General features: G+C 39.5%; 1 protein-coding gene across 4 annotated transcripts in view; it reads right to left on the bottom strand.

The window, feature by feature from the left end:
- Window positions 1–27,057, bottom strand: part of LOC127579245 (SEC14-like protein 2) — a 52,657-nt gene extending 25,600 nt beyond the window's left edge. For all 4 annotated transcript variants that reach the window (XR_007957651.1, XR_007957652.1, XM_052031890.1 and 1 more), the window contains exons 1-9: window positions 26,936–27,057; window positions 23,972–24,136; window positions 15,421–15,496; window positions 11,763–11,806; window positions 9,333–9,395; window positions 6,022–6,210; window positions 4,253–4,348; window positions 3,599–3,659; window positions 1,938–2,021 (exon numbers count right to left, since the gene is read on the bottom strand). Coding sequence is in view for 2 of the 4 variants with exons in the window: in XM_052031890.1 (XP_051887850.1) it covers window positions 1,938–2,021; window positions 3,599–3,659; window positions 4,253–4,348; window positions 6,022–6,210; window positions 9,333–9,395; window positions 11,763–11,806; window positions 15,421–15,496; window positions 23,972–24,025 (667 nt within the window). In the remaining 2 variants the exon portion in view is untranslated. The remainder of the gene's footprint in view (window positions 1–1,937; window positions 2,022–3,598; window positions 3,660–4,252; window positions 4,349–6,021; window positions 6,211–9,332; window positions 9,396–11,762; window positions 11,807–15,420; window positions 15,497–23,971; window positions 24,137–26,935) is intronic.
- Window positions 27,058–27,112: the final 55 nt, after the last annotated feature.

The raw sequence follows: 27,112 nt of genomic DNA, 5'->3' as shown, positions 1-27,112 counted from the left end.
GGATGTGGAGAGAATGTTTCCAGTACTGGGAGAGTCTAGGACCAGAGGGCACAGCCTCAGAATCGGACGTCCCTTTAGAACAGAGATGAGGAGGAATTTCTTTAGCCAGAGGGTGGTGAATCTGTGGAATTCATTGCCACAGACGGCTGTGGAGGCCAAATCATTGGGTATATTTAAAGCAGAGGTTGATAAGTTCTTGATTAGTAAGGATGTCAAAGTTTACAGGGAGAAGGCAGGAGAATGGGGTTGAGAGGGAAAAATAAATCAGCCATGATCGAATGGCGGAACAGACTCAAAGAGCCAAATGGCCTAATTCTGCTCCTATGTCTTATGGTCTTATTCCCCATCCACTTACCACAGCCCCAGGTCCCATGCTCCCTGCCCTGGATCCCATGCTCCCTTTAAATTTACCAGGTTCACTGAAATGTTACATCTTTTTAAAATGAATTAAAAGTGTGGAGTGTTAACAAAATAACATCCAGTAGTCTGAAAAATCTGCTGGTCCGGTACCACCAAAGTCTTGAGCCTGCCAGATTAACTGAGTTTTACTGTACTGAGATAATTACGGGTAAATGTCACTTCCTTATGAGCAAATAAACCACTATATTTCTTAAAACTTTGGGTAACCCCTTATCCTTGGTAAAGTTAAGGTCTTACAGATGAATACATGTAATATGATTACTGCTGTTCCAAGCACAGAAAACAGCTAAGCAATTGTAGTGTTTACTTGGTCTTTCATTCCTGTTAAAAGAGTCATTCTAGTACAATCTGATTTAAGGGCTTTGTCCAGCAAAGTCTGCTGCACACACAGCAAAATAAAAGAAAATAGATTTCAGTGACAAATCACTAATAATGCATTGGAAGGCATGTACGAACAATTGTTATTTTACTGAGATTTATTATGTTATGTTACTATGCTTTAAAGCAAGTTCAAGATGTTCAGTAATGACAGTAATGTGACTGTGAATCCTACATTACAAATGGCCTACTAATTGTTGCCCTTCTATAGTATACATTCTGGTGGTGCTCCAGCTAATTATGCCACATTCTATAATGTCATACAGCATGGGAAACAGGCCCTTTGGCCCACCAAGTCTGCATTGACCAAGCAGCATCCATTTACACTAATCCCATTTTATTATCCGCACATTCCCAGATTCTATCACTCACCAACATCAAGGGCAATCTACAGTGACCAGTTAAGGAACCAACCCACATGTCATAGGTACAGTATGTGGGAGGAAACTGGAGTATGAAGAGAAAATCCACGCTGTCACAGGGAGAATGTGCAAACTCCACATGGACATCATAGGAGGTCAGGAGCAGTGAGGCAGCAGCTCTACAAGCTCCTGACCAGTCTTTGTTCAACTCAAAGCAAATGGAGCATTTTGCATTACAGTCCTTTGTGCCTTGTGGATGGTGAAAAGGCTTTGGGTAGTCACTCAGTACAAACAGTCAGCCTCTGGCTTTTTCTGCTAGCCACAGTATTCATGTGGTCTGTACAGTTAACTAGCCAGTGCTGTTGACCCTTCCTGGATGCTGATGGCGGAAGATGTGACAATGATAATGCCAATGGATTACAGATGGAGAAATGGGATTGTTCTAAGAGTTGGCATTGTTCTCAATGGGTCGAATGGCCTCCTATGTTGATGAGAAGACCTGATATATGAAATAATGTCATGGGGTGGCAGTTAAACTCTCTCCCTTGTTGGGAGATGATCATTGCCTCTACAACCTTGAATATTCATTACTTCCACTATTAACACAGTACAGCTGGTCAGTGCCTTCTTTAAGAAGCACTATTGCAACTTCCCAAGACTTCTTCAATAGTACCTCCAAATGCACCTCCACAATATGCTGGATAATTTATGCCTTCACAATGTAAATGAAAAGCCTCATATGTACAGTTTGTAAAACCCATCATAAAAGAAGCTTACCACCTAGAACTTGAATTTTCTTGCGCGTGTCTTCACTAAGAAAATGTTTTATAAGGTTGTAGGCCACAGGGAAAATTTTTGGTGCTGTAAAGAACACAGAAAGAGTTAGTAACCAAAACACTGAAAATTCACTTATAATTCAAACTAACACATTTTTCTCCTCATTTCTCCTGAAAGCAATGATTTTCACTGGCAACTACAGTTCTGCATTATACCTGAGAGGGCATTCACCAGACACAAGACTGGATTTTAAGTGAGCTCACCCAGTTGGAGTAGGATAAGTGAGGACTAAAATTGAGTTCAGAACAGTCAAAGCCAAATCCCATTTCAATTGGAAGCGTCAATCACATTTCAATTACTACCTAAAACTAGCTTGTTTTTCTCTTTCCCAGCTGTGATAAAGAGTCCCTGTTTCTCTTTGCACAGATTCCACGTGACCTGCTGACTGTTTCCAGCATTTTCTGTTTTTATTTCAATTAGAAACTTTCTGCTGTACACCTTGGGAGGACTAATAAAGATAAGACATTCACAATGAAGGGTAGGACTCTCGGTAACAGAGGAACTTGGTGTACAAGTCCAAAGATCCTTGAAGACAGTAGCACAGGTAGATAAGGTGGTGAAAAAGACATGTGGGATACTTGATTTCATTAGACAGGGCATAGAATACAAGAGCAGGGAAGTTACGGTACAACTTTGTAAAACATTGGTCAACCCACAGTTGGAGTAGTGTGTACAGTTCTGGTCACCACACAATGGGAAGGGACATGATTGCACTAGAGAGGTAGCAGAGGTGATCTACCAGGATATTGTCTGGGATGGAACGTTTCCCTTAGAAGGAGTGATTAGACAGGCTAGGTTTGATTTTTTTTGGAGCAGAGGAGGCTGAGGGGGATCTAAATGAGGTATACAAAATTATAATGGGAATAGGAAGATAGCAAGAAACTTTTCCCCATAGCAAAGGTGTCTAAAACTGGACAGCATTGGTCTACGGTAAGGGGTAAGAGGATTAGACGGGATCTGAAGAGGAATGAGTTCTATCTAGATATTTGAATGCACTGCCTGAGAGGGCGGTGGAGGCAGGTACTCTCACAACATTGAGAAGAATCAAGACAAGCACTTGAATTACCGAAGGATAGAAGGTTACAGACCAAGTGCTGGTCTATGGGATTAGATGGATACGATGGTGGGCATGGACACAGTGGGCTGACGGGCTTGCTTCTGTGCAGTATGACTCTGTGAGAATCAGGAGTAGTCCAATAAACAGTTTAATTCTGTATCCTTCATTAATACCCGATGCTCTCAGATTTCAGATCACTGCAACAATGTGCTATCCCGTGTAAAAATAATTAATAGAATTACAATAATTCATCTAGAGCGAGCATTTAATGACATAATAAATATACACAATCCCTGTGGATGACTCCTGCCCGAACCTGACGCTACACTTTCCGATATTCCAAGTAAAGAATTTCATTGCACCCTGTTGTATATGACAATAAACCAATCTGAATCAGAGTTTCTACAATCACATGGGAAACCTTAGGCACTCATAAATCTCAAAGTACTTCACTCTAATCTAGACCATAAATAGATAACAAATGCAGAGAATTTGCAAGCATTCTCCACACATTTGGGGATGTAGTCAAACCACAGTGGCTTACCTTTGATAACAAACAACATCTTTAACCCCTCAGGGTAATTATCCTCAAACATGGTAAGTACCTGGTTAAATAACAATAGTTATGATGATCGATTAGCTTCAGTCAATGTTTGGTTAGGAGACCAGTCAGTGTACTATTGCCTCACATATTACAATAAACCTAGAACTTCCCTGTAAATATTCCTTTTTCTATGGTAGCAGGAATTATACTCACAGTCTTTTTTTTGTATTGCAACATACAGCAGAGAGATGAAGCAGCAAATAACCTGCTAACATCTATGTGCATATGGATAGCCATTGTAGGAGACAATAATTTACCTAGTATAGAATCAAGTTCAAATGGAGCTCACTAAAAATATTAGGCAGTAATAATGCTATTGTAATATGACCTACAGAAACAGGTGACAAATTATATGTAGATTAATAGAACACATTATTTCACATTATTTACTCAATTACTATCATTTTCACCCATCACAAAGAAATAACTAGAATCGGCTACTGGATTACTGCTTGCGAACACGTCACTCTTTAATGCATTAAGGTTTATATAACAAGCTACCAAAGACTTTGGATTAGTATCCTGTAAACATTATCCTATCCTATTCTTCTGTATAAAGAGATATTGTAAATCTCGAATTATATGTTGCCTTACTTCTCCATACAGTTCAACCGCAGGTTTCCATAGATGCTTCAATCCTAAATTCTCACAGTCATAGATCATTGTGATTGCTTCAATATGTTTCCCGTGCTGCAAACCAAAAACCACAGAATCAATATTAAACTGGGAAGTTAATTTGTCAACCATGTCATTTTGTTTTATTATTCCAAACAAGATTTCCTCTTTTTGGTGTTTTAAGAGTGAAGTGTAATTTGAATTAATGACTTGCTTTTGGCATAATGAGATTCAACATCAGCCCTTAGCTTAAGATATTATTTCTGATAGAATTGTCAATATTTGATAGGTCAAAAGCATTGTTTAAAACAAAATAAAAACTGATGCAACAAGCCAAAAGACAGATCAAGGCTCACACACAGCCAAGAAGGCTACTAAAGACATTGGCTCAGCAATTAGTTATAGCAGGAGATGAACAATCTTTTCACTTTGGTAGAATCAAAGTTTCTTCCCCAGACACAATGGACTTGTATGCTAAACATACCCCAAGAAATAATAGTTCATTCACGATTATTATTAACAGAAACCTGAAGGGGCATTTCTTTAAGACATTTAATTTCACAATGCAATCTACAGTTAAGTTGGATTGAACTAAAGATGACAACTGTACATGCAGAATTTTGTGCCTCGGTTATTAAATATCAAATTTTAATCTATGTTAAAGATGAGCGATATTGAGAAGAGATTAAATGATTCCCAACAACAGATGCAAGAATAAATATCAGAGGAAGGGTAAACTTCATCTGTTCTCACTCCCACCTCATGGTTGCTTATATCTTGCTATTGTTAGGGGCCTACAAAGAAACCATGTACTTTTTTCCTAAGGAGAGATTATGAGAATGCCTGACCAAGGACAACAAATAAAGTCATACTGAGAATAAAAATAATTTTGCAATTGCAATGGATCAGATTTGCCTGCTTTTAGAACAATGCACCAGATCCTTATGATGCAACCACAGAGTGCTGCGACTTTGATTAAACCGATGATCTTTCTTAAGCTTATTAGAATTATGAAACAGAAACCTCCATTCATTGATGCTGCCAGTGAGGCAAAGGGCCTACATAATTTCTCCAGTGATGGTTGGATGTCTCTGGAATTGCAAAAGATAATGGCAGGTTGCTGAATGAGGCTTGAAATTTTATTTCGTGGCAGCATACATGAGTAGCTTCTGACATGTGCGAGGTGTACATCAACTAATTCTTGCCCAAAAATTGCCTTGACTATTTTCTGACCAGAGCTATCATCCACTCTAAAGTATTTAGGGTTGTTGGTAAATGTGAAAACAGGTAGCTTAAGTAAGCAATGCCTCCCACTCTCCTCCCCATCTGTGTCATTCCCCAAGCATACTTAGAGTTCCAGGTTTTCATCACCTTTTATACGATGACCTTGCCCCGTTGTTTTCAACTCCTTCACTAGAAAAAAAAGTCTACCTAATCAAATTGTTATTTTTAAAATCCTCAATTGCTTAATCTTCAATATTGAAGTGATTATGCCAGCCTCAACAATGAAAATCAGTCAATGTACTAGATTCCTAAAAAGTTAAAATGCTACTTTTTATTGCAGTACTTTAAAAGAACTGTCAAATTAACATGAGACATATAGAATGTTAATTCAGCACAATTCAAGTTTTAACCTTATGGAAGTCCAAAACTCTAATTTTATGCTCTTAATTCAAAAACTAAAGTTTCATGATTCTGGACTGCTTACCTAAATGTCTTCCATATACAAATTTTGCCGGATTCCTTACCTTTTTAGATTGTTTAATACACTCTTCTCGCAGCAGTTCACAGTCTCGGATTTTTGTTTTTAAAAAATCCTGTTTAGAAGCTGAATGCATCAAACCTTTTGGATCCAAAGGCCCAATCACATCATACCATATAGGGCTGCCTTCTTTGTCATAGCCACACATACCTCCAGCAAAATAACGAGTGATAACCTGCCAAAAAATAGCCCACAGTCAACATTCTTTTAAAACATTTCATCTACTTTCCCTCATTTCCAATATTTTCCTACCTGTCTTAAGGTCTCCCTGAAGGAAGTTTACCCACATGAACCTTTGCATCCGTACTTCAAATGTGTACAGAACTGCCACAGTTAATGTCATTTCTAACTTCCTTTTTTTTTTAAATAGAAGATATCCTTTTTTTTTCTTGGGGCCTTTCCCAGTTTTTAAAATGGATCAAAAAAACAGATGTTGCCCACATTTGCCAAAAGAGCATTAGGCTAAAAAAAAACCCCTCAATAAGATTACAAAGGTATGTACAAATTAGGAGGCCCTTTCACATATCTAGCTAATCCTTCCATAGTAATTCCATAGCTCCTCTCCCATTAACGGACCTTTTGAATGACTTCAGAATTTTTCATTTCCAGTGGCCTGGAGGACCATTGATAAATCCTTGTATGAAGAAGTCATGAACTTTTCTTACTGTTAATCTTTCCAAATGCACTCATGTTCTTCTTACTCACTTCCTAAAAAAATTTAAAAAGTTACATTTTCTATTGCTTCTTGTAACTCAGTCCTCTGATACTAATTATCAGTTAATGAGCTGACTGAAGGTCTCTTGGCCTCAGTGATCACCCACCATACAAACTAAGCACAACTTTTACTCCCTTGATCTATCACCATAACCACTACAACACTGAATCTATTATCCAATATAGTTTCATTTAAATTCCTGCCTAGTTACTCAGAGTCCAAACTATTTTTTTCCACTTGCCTGTTTTGATTTTTTTCTGCCATAAGCCTGCCAGTTGTCTCTTGTAATTTCTTGGTTACTTTCCCAGATACCATTTATTCACACCAGAAACAGTAGCAGCCATAACCCCATATCCTGGAATTGTTGATTCAATTCATTCTCTCAGTGCAACATCACTTCCCTAAACATTACTTCCGTTTCAACGATTTCCTATCCATCATCATTTCTTCCCTATAATACTATGTTGATTACAAATAGTAACCCTTCACAGGGAACTCTATCAAAGGCTTTGTCTTCTTCTATAGATGTGGATTAAAGAATGCCAGTCAGACAGATTCTCCCCATTTTGAAATATCGGCCACCATTTATTTGCTTCTTTTGATGAAAGTGCTCCTCAACTTTGCTCCCAATTACAGGTTCAGTTACTTGGTCAGTTTATTGCTTTCCTCAAAAATCAGTACCTTGTTTTAAATCCAGAAATACTCATGACTGATTGGCTCCAGTATTTACAGCATGGCAGAGTAGAATGACCAGGTATACTGCCAGAATTACCAAGAAGGTCAACAATCCTTCAAACTTCATCACAGCCTTGCAATAGAATTTTTTTGCTTTATTTCACATCCAGCACCAGAGCAGATTGAGAAGCTAGCTTGAAAGGTTGCAGCTGGAAATTGCTGGGGGTAGTCCCCAGAACCAAAGAAGATTGGGGCTGAGGGAGACTTGGTGAAGAAGGAGGTAGGGATTGCACAGAATATGTTGGGAAATATGGGGGGGGGGGGGGGGGGAAAGAGTGGGGGGTGTTGGTGGAGGGTGGTGAAAGGGTTCATGAAGGAAGCATGGAGATGTAGGGATTTCCAGAAGCAAGAGACTGTTGATTAGACAAATGTGCATAGAGGAAAAGTAACTGCAAGGGTAGGAGCTGCAATATCTTAATGCACCTTACTCAGTCTTCCTACTTCCCCATACATTATTCTAAATAGCTCCCAAAACTTGAAGAATGGAGCCTTGTGACTACTGACTCACTGCTCCACAGTTAATTCCATATCCCCAAAACCTCTACAGTTAAAATGGTAGACAACATATTTCTGCTACACTGGCAAGCTTCAATTTAATCCCCAATCTGCTTGTGCCTATCATGGGGGTGAGATGAGTTGGCAGGTTACTATAGGGTGATTAATATTTCCTCATTACTTCCCTGATTAGGATTTAGAATATACTGCCCAATAAACTGATAGATACATATTTAAAAGGAGTGTTCAAAATAATAAATAATTGAAGAAGAAATATTCACAGGGATACAAGGAAAAAGTAGGAGCTTGGCTACTCTTCAAGTTGGCTAATGCTGACTCAATGGACCATATGGACTCCTTCTGAGCTGTAGTATCCTGTGATTCTATAATCGTTAGTTCAGCGTCAATTTCCCCATATTCATAAATTTCACGTCAGATGGCTTAGTTCAGACAAAAAGTGGTACAGCCAAAAAATGTATACTTCTCCCATTATCTGCTCAGCAGGCAGCTATAGATCAAAAAGGGAAGAAAAACTGCAGATGTTGCAAATTGAAAATAAAACAGAAACTGCTGGAAATATTCAGCATGTCCATGGAGTGAAACACTGCTGGAGGAATCTCTGCGGGTCGAGCAGCATCTGTGGGAGGAAAGGAATTGTCAACCCTTTGGGTTGAAACCCTGCATCATTTGTTATGCACGTCAGATCACTAACCTTTCATCAGAATGGAATTAGAAAACAAATGTTTTAAGTTGCAGGAAAGGGGAAGGGGTAAGTGAATGTTTATGATAAGAGTGGAGGCCAAGAGAGGCTGAATAATATACATGTTGTTGGTGCCAGCTGAGAGAGAATGGTGAACTTTGATAATTGCAGTTGATTGGTGCAGAGGATATATGAATGAGAACACAGGAGAAAGGAGAAAAAAAGGATAATGCTAGAATCATGAAGTACAGAACAAAGTGCAATCATCGAATTCGATTGTTGATTCCTGAGGTCTATAATATGCTTAGGAGGAAGATGAAATGCTCATTTTCAAGCCTACATCATTCCAATAAAACCAATGCAAGGAGCCAAAGAAAGAGAGGAATCCAGTATCAGTGCTCAGCCAGATTGTCAGCAACAAGGACTTTCCAGGACATTTGGAATTTGCTTTTCCATGAAGTATAGACAGAATCAGGCATTTTGGTGCTAACATTTTCCCTAAAAATTACAGCATTTAATCAGAGGTAGGTAATGTAAATTATATGACTGCTGATTATAATGTTCAATTCCAAGTCCAAGGTTCACAAATCTGTTTAATCTGTTTTAAGTCAGGTTGCAAAGTTCCATCTCCCAACATGCACTTCAGTATTACCTCAGGAGGTTCCCAGTTGCTAGTGAGTGTGTCAACTTTCATCTGTCTTCTGAACTCTACATGCTAAAAATAAACATGAAGAAAAGTTAACTCCTATTCAACGCAGCTCCATGTCAACCAGTTGAACGTAACTATCAATTAGCATAAAGTTAACTAATTGAGACAAGCAGCTTTATGAGCACACTGCAGCATAATTTTATAATGTCTTAGGTAATGAAGCAAGACATGGGCAACATCCAGGTATGAGTATTATGTGGCCAGTAAAATTCACACCACACAAGTGCCAGGTAAAGACCATCTTCAAAAAGAGCCCAACTACTTTCTCTTCATGCTCAACACTATAACCATCCTGGGGAATCATCATTGATTGGAAGCTTAACCGAATCAGTCACATAAATACTTGAATTTCAAGAGCAGTTCAAAGTCTGGATACCTCACAGTGAGTGACTTGTGTCCTGACTCCCGTAAGTTATTCCACCAACTACAAGGTATAAAACAGGACCATGATGCAATACATTCTATTTTCCTGGCAGCTCAAAAACCATTCTCCAGACGTTCACCACCATCCAGACAGGTGAAAGAAGCTTGCTTAGTTGGGACCCTATTCACCATTCTAGACATTCTTTCACCACCAGTGCAACATAACTGCAAGCTATACAATTTACAAGGTGCAGTGCATTAGTGCAAGGTGCCCGCACCTCCAAAACATGCAACATTTACCTTAAAGTCATAGAATCATTGAGTTGTAGAGCAGGGACTTCAGCGCACTACATTCATGCCAACCTTTTCGTCCATACAACTAATCTCATTTTCCCACATTAGGTCTGTATCCTTCTATGTCTTAAATGCCTGTCTAAATGTCTCTTAAACTTAATGATGTGTATGATTCCACTAACTCCTCTGGCAGCGAGTTCCAGATATCAACCACCCTCTAGGTAAAAAACTTTCCCCTTAAATCCCCTTTGAAACTGCTCCTTCTAACATTAAATCAATGCCCTCTTGTTCTTGATACACCTACCATGGAAAAAAGATTTTGACCCTTTCTCTGATCTATGCTTCTTACAATGTTATATACATCTATCAGGTCACCCTTCAACCTCCTTTGCTTGGAAAATAAGCCCAAGCTATCCAATCTTTCCCCATAACTAAATTTCTCCAATCCAAATCCTGGTGAATCTCCTCTGCACTCACTCCAGTGCAGCCACATTCTTCCTTTAGTACGGCGGCCAGGAATGCACACATTACTCCATGTGCAGAACAAGCAGTGTTTTGTAAAGTTGCAACATAATGTCTCAACTTCCAGTCCAGATGAAAGGTCTCGACCCTAAACATCGACTTCCCATTTCCTTCTACAAATGCTACCCAACCTGCTGAGTTCCTCCGCGGTTTGTTTTTTGCTCCAGATTCCAGCACCTGCAGTCTCTTGTGTCCCAACTTTTATATGCTATGCCCTAACCTTAAGGCAAGCATGCTGTATGCCTTCCTCACCACCCAATCTACCCGTGTTGCTACTTTCAGGAATCTTTGAACTTAAACCCCAAGGTTCCTCTGTTCATCAACATTCCTTAGCACCCTACCATTTCATGTATATTCCTATCTCCACATGACTTTCCAAAATGCATCACCTTATACCTGTCAAGATTAACTTTCATCTGCTAACGCTCCACCCATGTTAGTTTAGAAACTGATGTAAACAATTGCAAGTAGACTGAAACTATTGACTTGTTACTAAATGTGATGACATATCCTGATTTAATGGTGCCTGCATGGCTACCAAATTTATCACAACATAATTTAAGTAAACAACTAAGATTTTGATAAAGTCCTAAAACAGTTCTGGAAATGTATAAAGCAAGAGATCTCTAATGGGAAAGATGGAACTACAAAATAATTTGACATACAAATCTAACCAGTGTTAGTGCTCATACTTTGCAACATATGATAGGATGAAGATCTGAACCTTAAGTTACTCAAACAGCAAGCTAATGATTTTAACCAGTCCACTGATTAAAGTTTCAATCATAGAGTAAAGGAAATTTAAAGCAACCAGGGCATGCACAATTAAATTACAAGAAAAATAAGCAAAGAATAAGGCATTAGGAGCAGGACAATGCCTTTTCAACAGGACTCACATCTGTGTAAAGATTTTCACCATTTTGTACTCTCTCTTCTTATTGGGCTTAAAGTGAATGAGCTCACATTGGTTTAACAATTAAATCTATTTGCCAATTTTTCTCTATTTTTTCAATTTATTCATATCTTAAAAAAGTAAATACAATATTTGCCAATTCCTCCCATCAGATCTAGGAAATGAATTGGGAGGAAAGCTGCTTTTCAAAACAAAAAATAGGGAAGGCCTGGCTCCTGAAGGCTCTTATTGAATAAAAAAGGAGAAGCAGCAACAGTGCATATTTTAATAGTTTTTCTTACCTTGCGAACCATATGCTCTGCTTTCTGAAGATTGAAACCCCTGGCTGTAAATACAAGAAATTTGCAGTTATCTTCTTTTAGTCTCAGATTAGAACATATTTCTTACTCGAAATGCAAATAAGATACAACTTTAGTTTAAACACAGAGTAGGAAAGCAGGTTTAACATAAAATCTTTGGAGATTTAAAGCATTTGAAATAGTAAACCAGATAGAACAGAGGGAAGTAGACTTCATGTTTCCACACTTCAATCCCTCAGCTATAACCAGCTAGTCACTATTTTAACTCGCAGATTCAGCTTCCCCACCCAAGGATTACCTGCCATTTGTTCCCTACTTTTGCTCATATCCACTGTTCATTTGGAATTCTAGCATCATTTTCTCTCATTTGATCTTCACTTTCCTTTCCTATTCTTAAAAATTGTGAAAATCTAAAATATATTTAAGGTACAAATTCACTTATTCACAAATCCCAGTGGCCCTAATTCGTTAGGAGTTTGAGGAGATTCAGTATGTCAAAGACTCTTACAAATTTCTATAGATGTATGGTGGAGAGCATTCTGACTGGTTGCATCACAACCTGGTACAGATGGTCCAATGCACAGGATCGCAAGAGGCTGCAGAAGGTAATAGATTCAGCCAGCTTCATCACGGGCACAACCCTGCTCACCAATGAGGATTGAGGCAGTGCCTCAAGAAGGCAGTGTCCATCACTAAGGGCTCTCACGATCCAGGACATGCCATCCTCTCGTTACTACCATTGGGGAGGAGGTACAGAAGCCTGAAGACTCATACTCAATGATTCAGGAACAGCTTCTTCCTCTCTGTTATCAGATTTCTGAACGGTCCATGAACCCTCCCTCGTTATTCCTTTTTTTGCACTATTTATTTATTTTTGTAATTTATAATAATTTTATATCTTTGCACTGTACTGCTGCCGCAAAACAACAAATTTCACATCATACAAGTCAATGATAATAAAATTTGATTCTGATTCTCTACAAGGTCACCACTCAGCTTCCTATGTTCCAGTAAGAATAAACACAGCCTATCCAATCTCTCCTTATAACTAAAGCCATCCATTCCAGGCAACATCCTGGTGAATCTCTTCTACGCTCTTTCTAATGTACCACATCCTTCCTGTAGCGTGGTGACCAGAAGTGTACATAATACTCCAAGTGTGGCCTGACCAATGTTTTGTACAGCTGCAATGTGAAACACCAACTCTTATACCGAATGCCTCAGCTCATGAAGGTAAGCTTGCCAAATGCCTTTTTGACTACCCATCCACCTGTGTCACCATTTTCAGGGAGCTATGAACATGCACCCCAATAACCCTTCCACCATTTCCATTCCTAAATGGCAAGCAGGTTACAAACCTAATTGTTTTTAACTTAATTGAGTTTCCCAATATTTTCCAGTTCTTTAGGTTAGGCATAGAAACAAAATGCAAGTCAAACTCTGAACACATTTTGGTAGTTCTCAAAAAACTTCTAAATCTCTGTGTTGAGCATAAGAACACAAGAAACAGTAGCAGTAGTAGGTCATTTGGCCCCACAAGCCCATTCCATCATGCAAGAAGATCATGCTGATGCTTTACTGTAGCAACACTTTCCTGTACTGAGCCCATATCCCAAAATCTTAAAAGTACTCAGTGACTGAACTTCCAAAACCTTCTTGGTTAGTGAATTCCAAAAATTCACATCCTTATGGATGAAGAAATTTCTTGTTATCTGATCTATTATTTTGATTCAATTATTCCTGATTCTAGACATCCCGCACAGGGGAAAATATCATCCTTACAGCTACCCTGTCAAGCTCCTTAATAATTTTTATGCTTCAATGAGATCATCTCTCATTCTTCTAAACTCTAAAGTATATAGACCCAGTCTGCTTAATCTGTCCTCAATAGGAAATCCCCATCTCTCAGGTAAGCCTTGACCGCACTCCCTCTATTGTAAGTATATCTTTCCCTGAGTAGGGACATCTGATCTATGCACAATATTCCATGTGCAGTTTTACCAAGGCCCTATTTAATTTCAGCAATAAAGGCCAACGTCATATTTGCCTTCTTAGCTGCTTGCTGCATTGCACATTACTTTACAAATGATTTCTGGTACAAGGCCAACTGGACCTCTCTTAACAGCAATACTTTTCAAAACTTCATCCCTTAAAAAAAATACTCCATGTAGATGACCTTGCATTTTTCTACCTTATTTTCAACCTGCCATATCCTTGTCCTTTCACTTAGTCAGCCTATATCCCCTGCATCCTCCTCACAACCCGCAATGCCACCCAGCTTTGTATAATTATCAAACCTCAATATATTATACTTGATCCCCTCATCCATATAATTGATTTGGAACAGTTAGGGAGCCAGTTCCAATTTCTGCTGCACCCCATTCGTCACAGCCTTTCAAGCCAAAAAATGGCCCTTTTCCTACTTCCTGTTTGCTGTCCATTATCTAATTCTCCATCCACACCAGTTTATTATTCCAATCCACGTGCTCTAATTTTGTTCAGTAACCTTAGTTGTCATTTTATCAAAGGTCTTCTGAATTCCATGTACAGTATATCCACTTGTCCTTCCACCAATTCTGCTAGCTTAAACTTCAGAAAACCCTAAGCAGATTTGTCAGACCCAATTTCCCTTTCATAAACCTATGTCAACTCTGCCCAATCATACTTTTTATTTCTAAATGTTCCATTTATTGTCACAGTTTCCTTGGCTTTACCTTTTGCTGTTACACACAGTTGTTTTCTGGCTTATAGGATTATACAAAAGCAAGTTATGTTCCAATAGCTCTCCGAAAAAGATCTTTGATAAAGGTGTCGTGGCAATTTAAATATTATGCAAAGTAAAAGTTCATATTCCAATAACATAGCTTATATTCATGTGGTCATGCTTAGCTCTAATAGTAATATTTTACCTAATTAATTAGAACCTCAGTAGCTTATGAAAAATCTAGATTCCAAACATACATTGATGTGACTTGCAAAAATCACAACAAACTGATAGAAATGCTAAGCAAGCAGATTTGCTACCATTGTATTGAAGAGCGCCCAGTGAACCCACACAAATGACTCAGTGGCCTCCAACTATAAGGATTTAAATAATTTCAAAAGAATTTTCTATACAGTCCATAATGATAACAAAACCTCACAGTAAAATGGACTGATTGTCAATGAAACACAGCTTGTTATTCTCCAATGTTGGCAAACCATTAAAAAAAGAACAAATATTTAAGTAGGTTTGCTTAAAATTAACTAACATAATGGGATAAATTATGATGATGACTCATTTAGATTTTTTAAGAGATTACAAAACAAAGTGTTTGAAATGCCTAGAACCCAGGAGAGCAAGTTGAACCTAACAACTGCTTTGCCAGCAATTTTAGTCTTTTTTTTCCCCAAATTATGTGGATGCAGATCCATGTTAGCCCTGAACTTTAAGTACTGTTCATTTACCTAGCACCGGTTATAGCAATGAGGAGAACATTCCCACAGCTTAGGTTGGCACCTCTTGGTCTGATCTTTTCTTAAATTCTTAGAGTATTGTACACTTCAGTGAAAACTAAATCTATGAGTAAAACACAGGGAAAAGAAGGGTGAGAGAAACAACATAACTAATGGTTTCTAATATATTTGCTAAAAGAGGCACCTCTAAGCCATCGCAGCAGGAAGTGGTCATCCTGAACAGGAAGACTAGGCAAGATATCTTGAATATTCTCTCGGAACTGTAAACATACAGAAAAAAAATATATAATCAGACTGATATCACATATTTAATTGAAAATCCAAAGGCATGTAAGTGGCACATTGATAAGCAGTACGTAATGCTTGCTAACACACGTAGAACTTAAAGTGCAGGACAAGCACGAGCAATGCTTCGCAAGCACTTGGCCCTGGCTTATCGTCAGTTCTATTAAACCACAAGCATCTAAGGATCCCTGAGGCTTTCACAAGATGCTGGATTTCCATGCCATAAAGAGCTCTGTGTATTAGCACACCCACTTCTTTTTGGCAAACACCACAAATATTTGGAAACAAAAAACAGTATTCTATCATAGCCCTTAGAAAATACTGAACTTATCCTAAAAAGATGATATCCAAATCTACTTATTAGCAGATAATGTATGTTTCTGACTATTTAAAGTACTTGTTTAAGTAAAACACTGGAATCTTAAATTAATTATATTAAGCACAGACTAGGTTGTTACAGTGAAAGACAAACAAGTGAGTGCAGATATGTGAGAAGATTAAAGTCTAAATCTTTCAGTGTATAAATTAGATTAATTCCTAGAGGTTTTCAGGACATTTATTATGTCTGGAGGGTGCATTCTCAGAATGTCCATGGTGCCCTTTAGTTCCACTGCATAAAATCACATGCTGATTTTCCTATACTGAAAACAGTTAAGTTACAGGAGATCAGACAGTATCTATGGAGAGAAAAAGAAACAGTGAACGTTTCAAGGCAATGAGCTTGCAAAATCAAGCAAGGGGGTTAAAATTGTTGGGCAAAAATGTTAGTGCTAATAGTTACCAATGACAATAATAAATAAAGCTATGATGAAATGAAAACTATTGACCTCCTCAGTTAGAACACTACACTTTCATATCTAGTTATCTTGAATTTAAATCAGCCCTGATACTTCTGGGGGATCAAAACTTCTTCCTCCTTATCTAAAATTTCAGATATTTTTTGGCTTGTGGTTTTGTCAGCCAGCTCCATCACAGGCACAACCCTCCTCACCATCAAGGACATCTTTAAGAGGCGATGCCTCAAGTAGGTGGCATCCATCATTAGGGACCCTCACCATCCAGGACACGTCCCCTTCTCATTACTACCATTGGGGACGAGGTACAGGAGCCTGAAGACCCACACTCAATGTTTTAGGAACAGTTTCTTCCCCTCCGCCATCAGATTTCTGAACGGTCCATGAACCCATGAACACTTTCTTGTTATTTCTCTTTTTCACTATTAGTTTATTTATTTTTTGGGTAACTTGTGGTAATTTTTATGTCTTGCACTGTACTGCTGCCACAAAACAACAAGTTTCACGACATATATCAGTGATAATAAACCTGATTCTGATATGACCAAAAAACAACTGTAACAACTGGCTGTACGTGGAAAGGAAGTGCCATGCAGATGCAGTGAGTACGCTCTGGGTAGTCTAGGCTGAGTGATGTCTTTGGAGAAGTACAGGTGGACTGTACACAGCATATACTCATGCAGCACCTGGTCTAGGGGTTTTCAAAGCTGTCAGAAAGAGCAAAAATGCTTCATTTCCAACACTATAATCTCTCACCTAGATCAGCATAAATAAATATAAATAAAACACATGTTCCTTTAGCCAATTCTGTATATTTGGTTTAGGCAAATTGCCATGATTTTTGGAAGCTGGCCATGGGAAAAGTTCACATATTGTTGTTCATCACAACTACATTATTTTGTCACAAAATTAAGCAGAACTCTACTGTCCAGAATTCACTGTGGTGGTGATACTGGTGGCACATATTATAAATTCAGCTACTGTGCTTGCCTGTCTGGTACTGGGTGCAGTAAACCTGCGGTTTAAGTCCAGAGGACTGAGTGTGGGTCTGAAGACATATCTCACCATAGCAACTGGAGAATTTAAATTCAAATAATTAAATAAATCTGGAATTAAAAACCTGATTTTAGAACTGATGGCTATGAAGTATTCTGGTTATGTCAAAACCCATCCGGTTTACTAAGGTTTTAAGGAAAGGAAGTCTGTCATTTCCACAGCAGGATGGTTAACTCTTTGACTGACCTCATAAGCTCCTAAGTGCAAAGGGTATTTAGGGACAAACAATAATGTTGGTCTTGCTGGAGAATGATAAGCGAATTAAAATGCTACAATGGTGAATTTCAATTGCCATGAAAACACTTTCGAATACTCTTAACCAAGAAGTGTTAGTTTGGGAAAGACCAATTCATGTTTATTATGTCTTGGTATTTGTAAATTCCACAACATAGAAGGTCAAAATCACAACTGTGAGTTTGTTTTGAATCCTAATACTATTCCTCCAGCTATGGATGAACACTGTTGCTATGCCACAAATGTTAAATGTCATAACCTCCTACAGTCATGATCAACTATATAATACAGGTAGGGCAAGTGATGGTGAGTATGGGAATAGGAGGACGGGTCAGTTGAATGTGTGCCTAAAGGGATGGTGAGGGAGGCTTTACATTTCTGGATCAAAGGGTCAACTTCTTGGAAAGATGGTACCTGAACAAACTGGACGGGTTGCACCTGAACCAAAATGGGACCAAGGAAGGTTTGCTAGTGCTGTTGGGAGGAGTTTAAATAACTTGGCTGGGGAATGGGACAGAGAATAGATGTAAAGTTGAGGGGATGGAACAGTCAAAAATTGAAGGGAAAGTCAGTCCAGTAGCCAGTGCAAACATGCAGGGGACAAGGTTTATGGGAGAAATGAAAGGTGAAATTGCATTTATTTTATTTTAATGCAAGCAGTCTGACTAATAAGGCCAAGTGTTGACAAGCACGTAAGTAGAATTTAGGAACAAAAAGGGAGTCCAGGGGGTATACTACAGGAGGAGGAGATGGAGGAGCAGTTATGTAGACAAATCATAGAGATGCAAATAAAAGTGTCATAGTAGTAGGGGATCTCAACATTGCAATTGGGACTGTTTCAGTGTGAAAGGCTCAGAGGAAGTGGAATTTTTAAACTATATCCAGGAGAGGTCTTTGAGCCAGTACATAGATAAACTAACTAGAGAAGGGACAGTACTGGACCAAATCTTTAAAAAAATATAGCAGGGAGTGCCAGTAGGAGAGTATTTCAGAGACAGTGACGGACAGGTTAAGGGTGGTCCAGCAACTAAGACCCTGGATTGGGGAAGGCTGAAATAATAAGATAGGGCCTGGCAAAAGTAGACTGGGAGCAGCTATTTGCAGCAAAGTCTACAGCTGACAAGTGGGAAGTATTTAAATGTGAAATAACAGGAATTCGGGGCCAATGTGTTTCCAGGAATGTGAAAGAAAATGACAGAAAGTCCAATGAACCCTGGAAGTCAAAGGATCTCAAAATCTGGAAAAGGAAATTTTGCAGGCATATAACAAGTATAGAGAACTGAAAACAGGGAACGCCCTTCAAGAATATAGAAAGAGTGCAGTTGGGTAGTTAAAAATGAGATCAGGATAGCAAAGAGGGGGGCATGAATTATCACATTGAGATAATGTGTTTTGGACAAAGGTTCAAAACAAAAGTATATTAAGGCCAAATGGGTAAACAGGGAAAGAGTAGGACCCATTAGGGACCAAAGCAGCAATCTGTGTGTAGAGCCAGAAGACATAGGTGTAATCTTAAATTAAATTAATACTTCTCATGTATATTCACTGAAGAGAAAGACAATGTAGCTGGAGAATTCAGTGACAGGGAGAGTGAAATTCAAAATGTTAGCATTAAAGAGGAGGTATTAGGTGTCTTAGCATGCTTAAAGGTGGATAAATCCCCAGGGCTCTGTGAGGCAAGGGTGGAGATCACTGGGTCCTGACAGATTTTTAAATCTTAGCTAGCCACAGATTCCAGCAAATGTGCTACGTTTATTCAAGAAGGGCTACAGGAATAAGCCTGGTAACTATAGGCCCATGAGTCTAACATCAGCGCTAGGGCAGTTATTGGAAAAAGTCTGAGGGACAGGATTAATCTACACATGAAAAGCCAGGATTAATCAATTATAGTCAGCATGGTTATGCTATGGAGAGATCCTGTCTGACTAATTTGATTGAATTTTTTGAAGAAGTAATAAATTATGTTGATGAGGACATTGCAGTTGACGTAGTGTACATGGACTTCAGTAAAGTTTTTGATAAGACCCTACGAGAGGGTGGTCCAAAAGGTCAGAGGCTATGAGATTCAAGAAAAGTTTGGCAAATTGGATCCAAAATTGGCTTAATGATGGGAGGCAGAGGATGATGGTGGAAGGCTACATTTTTTTGTGATTGGAAGCCTGTCACCAGTGGTGTACAGCAGGAAGTGTTAGAACCCTTACTGTTTGCCATGTAAATTAACAATATGGATATGGCTGTAGGAGGTGTGATTAGCAGATGACACAAAAATTGGTGGTTTAGTTGATGATATGGAGGATAGTCTTAGGTTACAGGAAAATATCGATGAATTGGTAATATAGGCAGAACAATGGCATGTGGACATTAATCCTTGTAAATGTGAAGTGATGACTTTGGGAGGACTAGTAAGGGTAGGCCATACACAATGAATGGCAGAACCCAAGGGAGTACTGAGGAACAGAGGTACTTTGGTGTGCTAGTCCAAGTATCCTAAAGTTGGTAACATAGATAGATAAGGTGGTAAAGAAGGCATATGGGTAACTAGCCTTCATTACCAGGATACAGAACATAAGAGCAGGGAGGTTATAGTACAGCATTATGAAACATAGGTTAGGGCCATAGATGGAGTACTGTATGTAGTTCCGGTTACCACACAAAAAGGTAATACTGCAGAAGGTGCAGAGGAGATTCACAGAGATTGCCTGGGATGGATTGGCTGGTTTGAATTCCTTGGAGCAGAGGAGGTTGAGAGAAGACCAATTGAGGCATTTGAGAATTATGAGGGGTATAGACAGGGTAGATTGGATGGGAACTTTTCGCCATTACAGAGGTGTCAAAAACTAAAGCACGTAGGTTTAGGGTAAGGGGAATGATGTTTAGAGGGGATCTGATGCAGAATTTTTTTCACCCAGAGGGTGGTTGGAATCTGGTATGCATTGTCTGAGTGGATGGTGGAAGTGGGTACTATGGACCAAGTGCCTCTAAATGGGATTAGCATGATGCATAATTGATGGTCGGCATGGACAGGCTGGGTTTCTCTGCTGTACGGCTCTGACTCTACTGACTCATTTACTTACACAGCATATTTCTGTCAAGTAGTCCTCATGTCAATTCTATCTTTGCATTCCTTTGCATTTTACTTCTATTTCCATTGACAAGTTGAGTTTCTGCAAACAGCCAGACTGCCCTGATCCAAGCCCTATGAATTAAGTGCTTAATTTGCTAGGCCTCCCTGCAACCTGACACAACTTGTTCTATCAATATCCTTCTGGTAAAACTATGAGTACAATAATTGTACTCTGGAAATATACCCATAAAGTTACATTAAGTCATTCTGAGACTGAACATATTTAATGTTGCTTCCATGTGTCAGCTGGTAAAAATCTTGCTTCTGAATCTAAAGATTGCCACTTAGTGCAGTACTCTCAGAGGTGCAATCTTTCAGAGGTGGCAGAACTGAAGCCCACCCTACTTTCTCAGGTGGACAGAAAAATCCAGGTCACTATTTTGAGTAACAAGGGTTATCCCTAGTTTCCTGTCTAATATTTATCCCTCAATTAACATTGCTAAAATAGACTATCTGGTCATTATCATACTGCTGCTTGTGGAGAGCTTGCTGTGCACATATTGTCTATTTCCTACATTATAAAAATGAAATCATGAAGCCATTGTTATTTTATTTTCCTGAGGGAATGACCTATAGATAGGCACCTCATTTCATTTCAGTGAAAATCTTTACAGCTGGAATGCCATAATAGTAAAGATCCTAGTAATATTTCTGCTTAAAAGGTTCTGCAGGTTTACAGATGGGACAAGACCAGCATTCAAATAAAGAGCCAAAGAAGCTATTTTAAAACTCACCCTACCCAGAAACAAATCACTTCAATCATTATGTAAACAATCATTCACTTGTTTTTTTTAAATTCACATAAAGTTTACTTGTATTCTAAATTAATCAGTTAGAATTTTTTTAAGGGATCCAAGAATGTCTCCACAATTATTTTTGGACGGATTCTTCATGGTACAGCCACAACACAGGCTGTTGGCTGGTTCACTCTGTGAGACAGTGGCCATCAAAGAACTGTCAAATATACAAATTAGATACTACTGAGTAGAAGAAAGAGAAACATATAAAATTATGAAAGGGATAGATAAGATAGAGGCAGGAAGGTCATTTCCATTGGTAGGTGAGACTAGAACTAGGGGACATAGCCTCAGGATTCGGGGGAGTAGATTTAGGATGGAGATGAGGAGAAACTGCTTTTCCCAGAGAGTAGTGGATCTGTGGAATTCTCTGCCCAGGGAAGCAGTGGAGGCTACCTCATTAAATATATTTAAGACACAGTTAGATAGATTTTTGCATAGTGGGGAAATTAAGGGTATGGTGGAAAAGGCAGGTAGGTGGATCTGTGTCCATGGCCAGATCAGTCATGACCTTGTTGAATGGCAGAGCAGGCTCGATGGGCCAGATGGCCTACTCCTGCTCCTATTTCTTATGTTCTTAGATATCAGAGTTGGGTAGAACTGTAGAATGAAATTACTAGTTTTTTTGCAGGGTTCACAAACGAGTTGTGGAGTGTCCCAGGAAATTCTGGGATGGTTTAAATACTAGTCCAGATTATTTGGTCAAACTATCTTGGAAATAGCATGGGGTGCATCATAGGGATCTTATGATCTAACCTACCAAAGAAGTTGTAAGGTTGTGCAGAGACAGCATAGCTGGTGCTTCTCCAATGTTTTAAGGTTCCTACTGTACATTGTCTATGTCTCCAAAGCATTCAGTAGACCATGGGGCTTAGTGCCTGGTTTGAGTTCTTAACTTTTGAAAGCCCATTTCCTTGATTGTTCAGTCCACTGCAGTTAATGGTAAATTTCGTCATCAGTCGAAAGCCCTCACTAACAGGTGACTCCCAAAATAAGGAAAGTGCTCCATGTTTTCTAGAGTCTCTCCAAGGAATCTGATGGTTGCATGACAGTGTTGTATGGTGGGGACAAATCACAGAAGACCTCTGTCTTCTGAATGTTTAGTATAAGGTCCATCCTCTTGTATGCTTCAGCAATGTAGTTAACGATGACCCAGAACCAGGTCTCCAAATGTGCATATACACAAACATTGTCCGTGAACTGTAAATCAATGACTTGGGTTGGGAGGATTTTGGTTTCCAGTTCAACCTGTAAATTAACTGCGCTCCAGTGGGAAGTTTGTTGGAGGTATGGTGCAGTACTGCTGGTGGACAGAATCCTAGTTACAACTTAGGAAGGAACTCTTTGGCTGCCGGGAGATAGTTGAGGAGGATCCTTGCAATAACCTTCCATGTGGCAGACAGCAGAAAGACTCCTAATTGCAGAATCAAACGTCTGCTTTCTTTAAAATAACCAAGTTAATGATTCTCTAAGATGTCCCAGCAGCCTTACTTCTCCTCAGACGAGGCTTACATTCACTCTAGAAGTACTTATCCAACATATTTTAGTATTTCAGCAGAGGCAACCACACTGTTTTGCAAGTTTACAGAAAAATATTTGTATTTTGGTTTGTTTGTTGCTTTTCTCCGAGACCTTTCAGTTCTATTAAATGTTAACTGTTTCTCTCTCCACACACACTGCCTGATACACTAAGAATTTCTAGTACTTTCCTGTTTTTATTCTCAATTTCCATCTGATGTCCCCACAATGATGTTTGGCAATTCCAGTAACAACCACGTTGATTTATGAACAAATTTCTTCATTTCTAACTACTGCATTAACTTAAATTGTGATACCTCATGTTTATAACCAAATATCTACATGCCAATCCCACTCAGCATTAAATGGCCAGAGGTAATAAATCCCTACAAACAACGACAATATAATTAATTACATAAAGCCACATATGAAAGCCGAGAGATAGCGATGATCCACAGTCACCTCCAAGCCTAGCCTCACTTCCAAAAGTATCTGTTCAAATCTCAGCTCTGGCATAGCAACGCCATCTCAGAGGTTATCAAGAGCAGAGTGTGTGCAAACATTGAATCTCATTTTATGACCCGAGATGACCTGTAATAACTTTCGTCCTTGCCTTTTGCACACAAATTCTTCTATCTCGCAACTCGGTTTGGTAATAATCTGATTGGTGTAGTATATTACTCTTTAAAACCCGCACGTACAGCACCTTCAACCTTAGGCGATGTCCTGAGATTACTTCTCATTCCTACAACGCCTGCAAATCAAAGCCGAAATTCATCTTCCCAGTTTTTCAATTAAGGGATGAGCAGTTCCTCGCTAAAAGTGTAAGAGGATCTATCGTTGGGTTGTATATGAGATATAAAACCTGCCCTGGCCTAAGCCGGTTGGCTTGATTCATCTCTGACTCGTAGTACTTCACCCGCTTACCTTAGCGAGAGTTTCCGCCTGCTTCAGACTAAGGTCGCCGACTCTGCCGCTCATTGCAGCTTCTGCAGTTGAACTGACAACTCGCTTCTGGTGAAATGTTACTACGCTTCGCCTCGCCCTTGACGCATCGCACCGCCTCTCCAATCCACTCCTCCCTCTGCTGGTCTGACACGAGTGTGTGTATAAATAAAAAACGTCATGCTGGATTTCTCAGGAAACAGAGTCCGTTCCAAAACACAAGCAGTGCCATCTATTTTAACCGAAAAGATTTACAGCTATAATTATATCACACGGCGGGAGAGGAAAAGCCTCAATGTTTCAAAACTAAATGTAGGGAGCTAAAGTGCAAACAGCGCGCTGAACTATTAAGTAATATGTCATCGGCATGTATGTCGAAGCCAACTCCTGTCTAACTAAACTATCAAGTAATAACGTAGTTAGGCAGGAGTCGGCTTCGACATACATGCCGTGACATCCACCTGTACCGCTCTATCGTTTGTTTTCGAACCCTCCATTTCTCTGTCCAAACTAGGATGAATTGCGATTACCCAATAAGGGAAGAACAAAGTAATTGTCTTTGTACCATAACCTAAATGCTGTATCCTTGAAATCAACGATTTCTCCCTCCACAAAGTCAACCCTTCACTTCACCTGGGTGCATCTACTATTGGAAATCCTCTCCATGTTTTTTCCGCCTCCAGGCTTGACTATTTCAATGTTCTGCTCGTCAGCTTCTCATTCTCCACACTCTGCAAAATTATGATAATCCCAATACCTGTATATTCCGTACATTCCTCTTCATCCTCCACCGCAATACATGACTCATGTTGGCTTCTTTTCCTTCACCTTGCCATTTGAAGTAGTTTTTAAAGGAACTACCGTTTTTACATACTGAAATTCCCTCTATCAGCTTTTCACATTAATCCCCTCCTCAAAACCTACTTTTTGACCAAGTTTCAGCACCACCTTTTGTTGATTAGAAATCTATAAAGCACCTTGGTTAATTAAACGAGTAATTGTTAAAATCAGTTGTGGGATTGTATGCTACAAAGGAATATTTTCATACTTGAAATAAATAAGAATGGAGTATGCTGTGATATAAAATGAAAGTGTTGATCTATTCTTTGACATGTGTGGTAGGTTCATTCCCTGTCCATCCGGGTGACGCACCTGCCAAAGTTTAGTGGGTGCTTATGAGTTTTATTAGTGTCACCCTTGAAAGGGTTCTTACAAAGCAAAATATTTTATGCAAATTTCAAAGTCGAGTTTATTGTCATATGCATGCACATGAATGCACAAGTGCAATGAAAAACTTGCAGCAACATCACAGGCACATAGCATCATATAAGCAGCATCCACAAGAAAAACAAATTAGAACATAGAACAATACGGCACAATACAGGCCCTTCGGCCCACCATGTTGTGCCGCCATAATTTTACAAGAAAAAAACAATTAGAACAAAAACAGAAGCAAGGTCCATTTTAGTGCAAAGTGATCACAGTGGTCATAGTGTTGCTGAACTGTAGTGGTGATTAGGATTGTGCTGGTTCGTTCAAGAACTGAATGGTTGAAGGGAAGTAGCTGTTCTTGAACATGGTGGTGTGGGACTTCAGGCTTCTGTACCTCCTGCCCGACTGTAGCTGCAAAAGGATGGCGTGGCCTGGATGGTGGGGGATCTTTGATGATGGATGTTGCCTTCTTGAGGCAGTGCCTCCTGTAGATACTACTGATGGTGGGGAAGGATGTGCCCGTGATGTATTGGGCAGAGTCCACCATTATCTGCAACTTCTTACGTTCCTGTGCATTCAAATTGCTGTACCAGACCATAATGCAACCAGTCAGGATATTTTCAACAGTACATCTGTAGAAGTTTGTTAGAGTGTTCGGTGACATGCCAAACCTCCTTAACCTCCTATGAAAGTAAAGACACTGGCACACCTTCCTTATGATTGCATCTATTTGCTGGGACCAAGACAGGTCATCTGATATGTTAACACCCAGGAATTTAAAGCTGCTGACTCTCTTCACCGTCAATCCCCTAAAGTAGACTGGCGCATGTTCACCCTCCTTCTTCCTGAAGTCAACAATCAGTTCTTTAGTTTTGCTGACGTTGAGCGAAAGGTTGTTGTTGTGGCACTACTCAACCATTCCCGTAAGCTGACTCACCGCCACCTGTGATTAGTTTGCAGCCTTGGCAAACCATGTTGATTAAACTGTCTGTCAATATCTTTAAACAACGGTACAACATTAGCATTCCTGTATTGCGATTGAGGTATGCTTCCCCTTTTTGCCTTAATACATTGTACAAGCCCCACCCCCAGAGGAGCTTGGGACATGTCAGGCCCATCCTTTCTTTTAGTGGAAATGTGCTGACCCTAAATCCCTCGATAATATTCCCCAAAGACCTTCCATAAACCTGTTACAATAGTGTTTTAAGTCACTGGTCCCAATTGACTACAGTGTAAATTACTTAGAAAAAAAGTATTACTTTCCAAAACAAAAGAAAGTTGCTTCCTCGATTCCTTGCCCCCAGGTACCACGTTTTCTTCATCAATATCTTCTAGAAGTAACTAGAAGAAATACATTCTGAAAAACGCTCAGCATATTCAGGGCTCAGACTCCCTGAATAAAATGTGCAGGCGTGTTAAAGCAAACAAATAGCATCTTCAAGATGTGCCTAATGAAATCAAATAGGGTAAATCTTAACAAAAACGGGAGACCCTGGAAAAACTCAGCAGGCGAGGCAGCATCTGTAGCAAGATAAGCAGAGTGAACATGTCGGGTTGAAGCCCCTTCACCCTGTTTCCTTCCCCACAGATGCTGCCTGACCATCTGTACGTTTCCGGCAGTTTCTGTTTTTGTTTCGGATTTCCAGCAGCTGCAGTTCTCTTGACTTTTCAGGCCAAACCCTCGATCGTATGAAGCACTGATGCTGAGGCGGTGTAAAGATTTTGGTCACTTGCCTCCAAAACCGGTGAAAGGATGTCCGTGATCCAGCAAGACTGCAGCCAGGCAAAGTACGGAAATCTTAATGCTTAGGGATCTGAGGCCTACAGAAGACTAATTTGGTCTCGGCAGGACTTTTATCCTCGTTGACCGGCGCATCTTCCCCAAACTCCGTGTAAAAAGACTAGGCCCAG

This window comes from Pristis pectinata, chromosome 17 (genome assembly GCF_009764475.1).
Source record: "Pristis pectinata isolate sPriPec2 chromosome 17, sPriPec2.1.pri, whole genome shotgun sequence".
NCBI classification, from domain to species: Eukaryota; Metazoa; Chordata; class Chondrichthyes; order Rhinopristiformes; family Pristidae; genus Pristis; species Pristis pectinata.
Note: the sequence above shows the minus strand (reverse complement) of the source record. Positions and strands in the feature narration are given on the sequence as shown.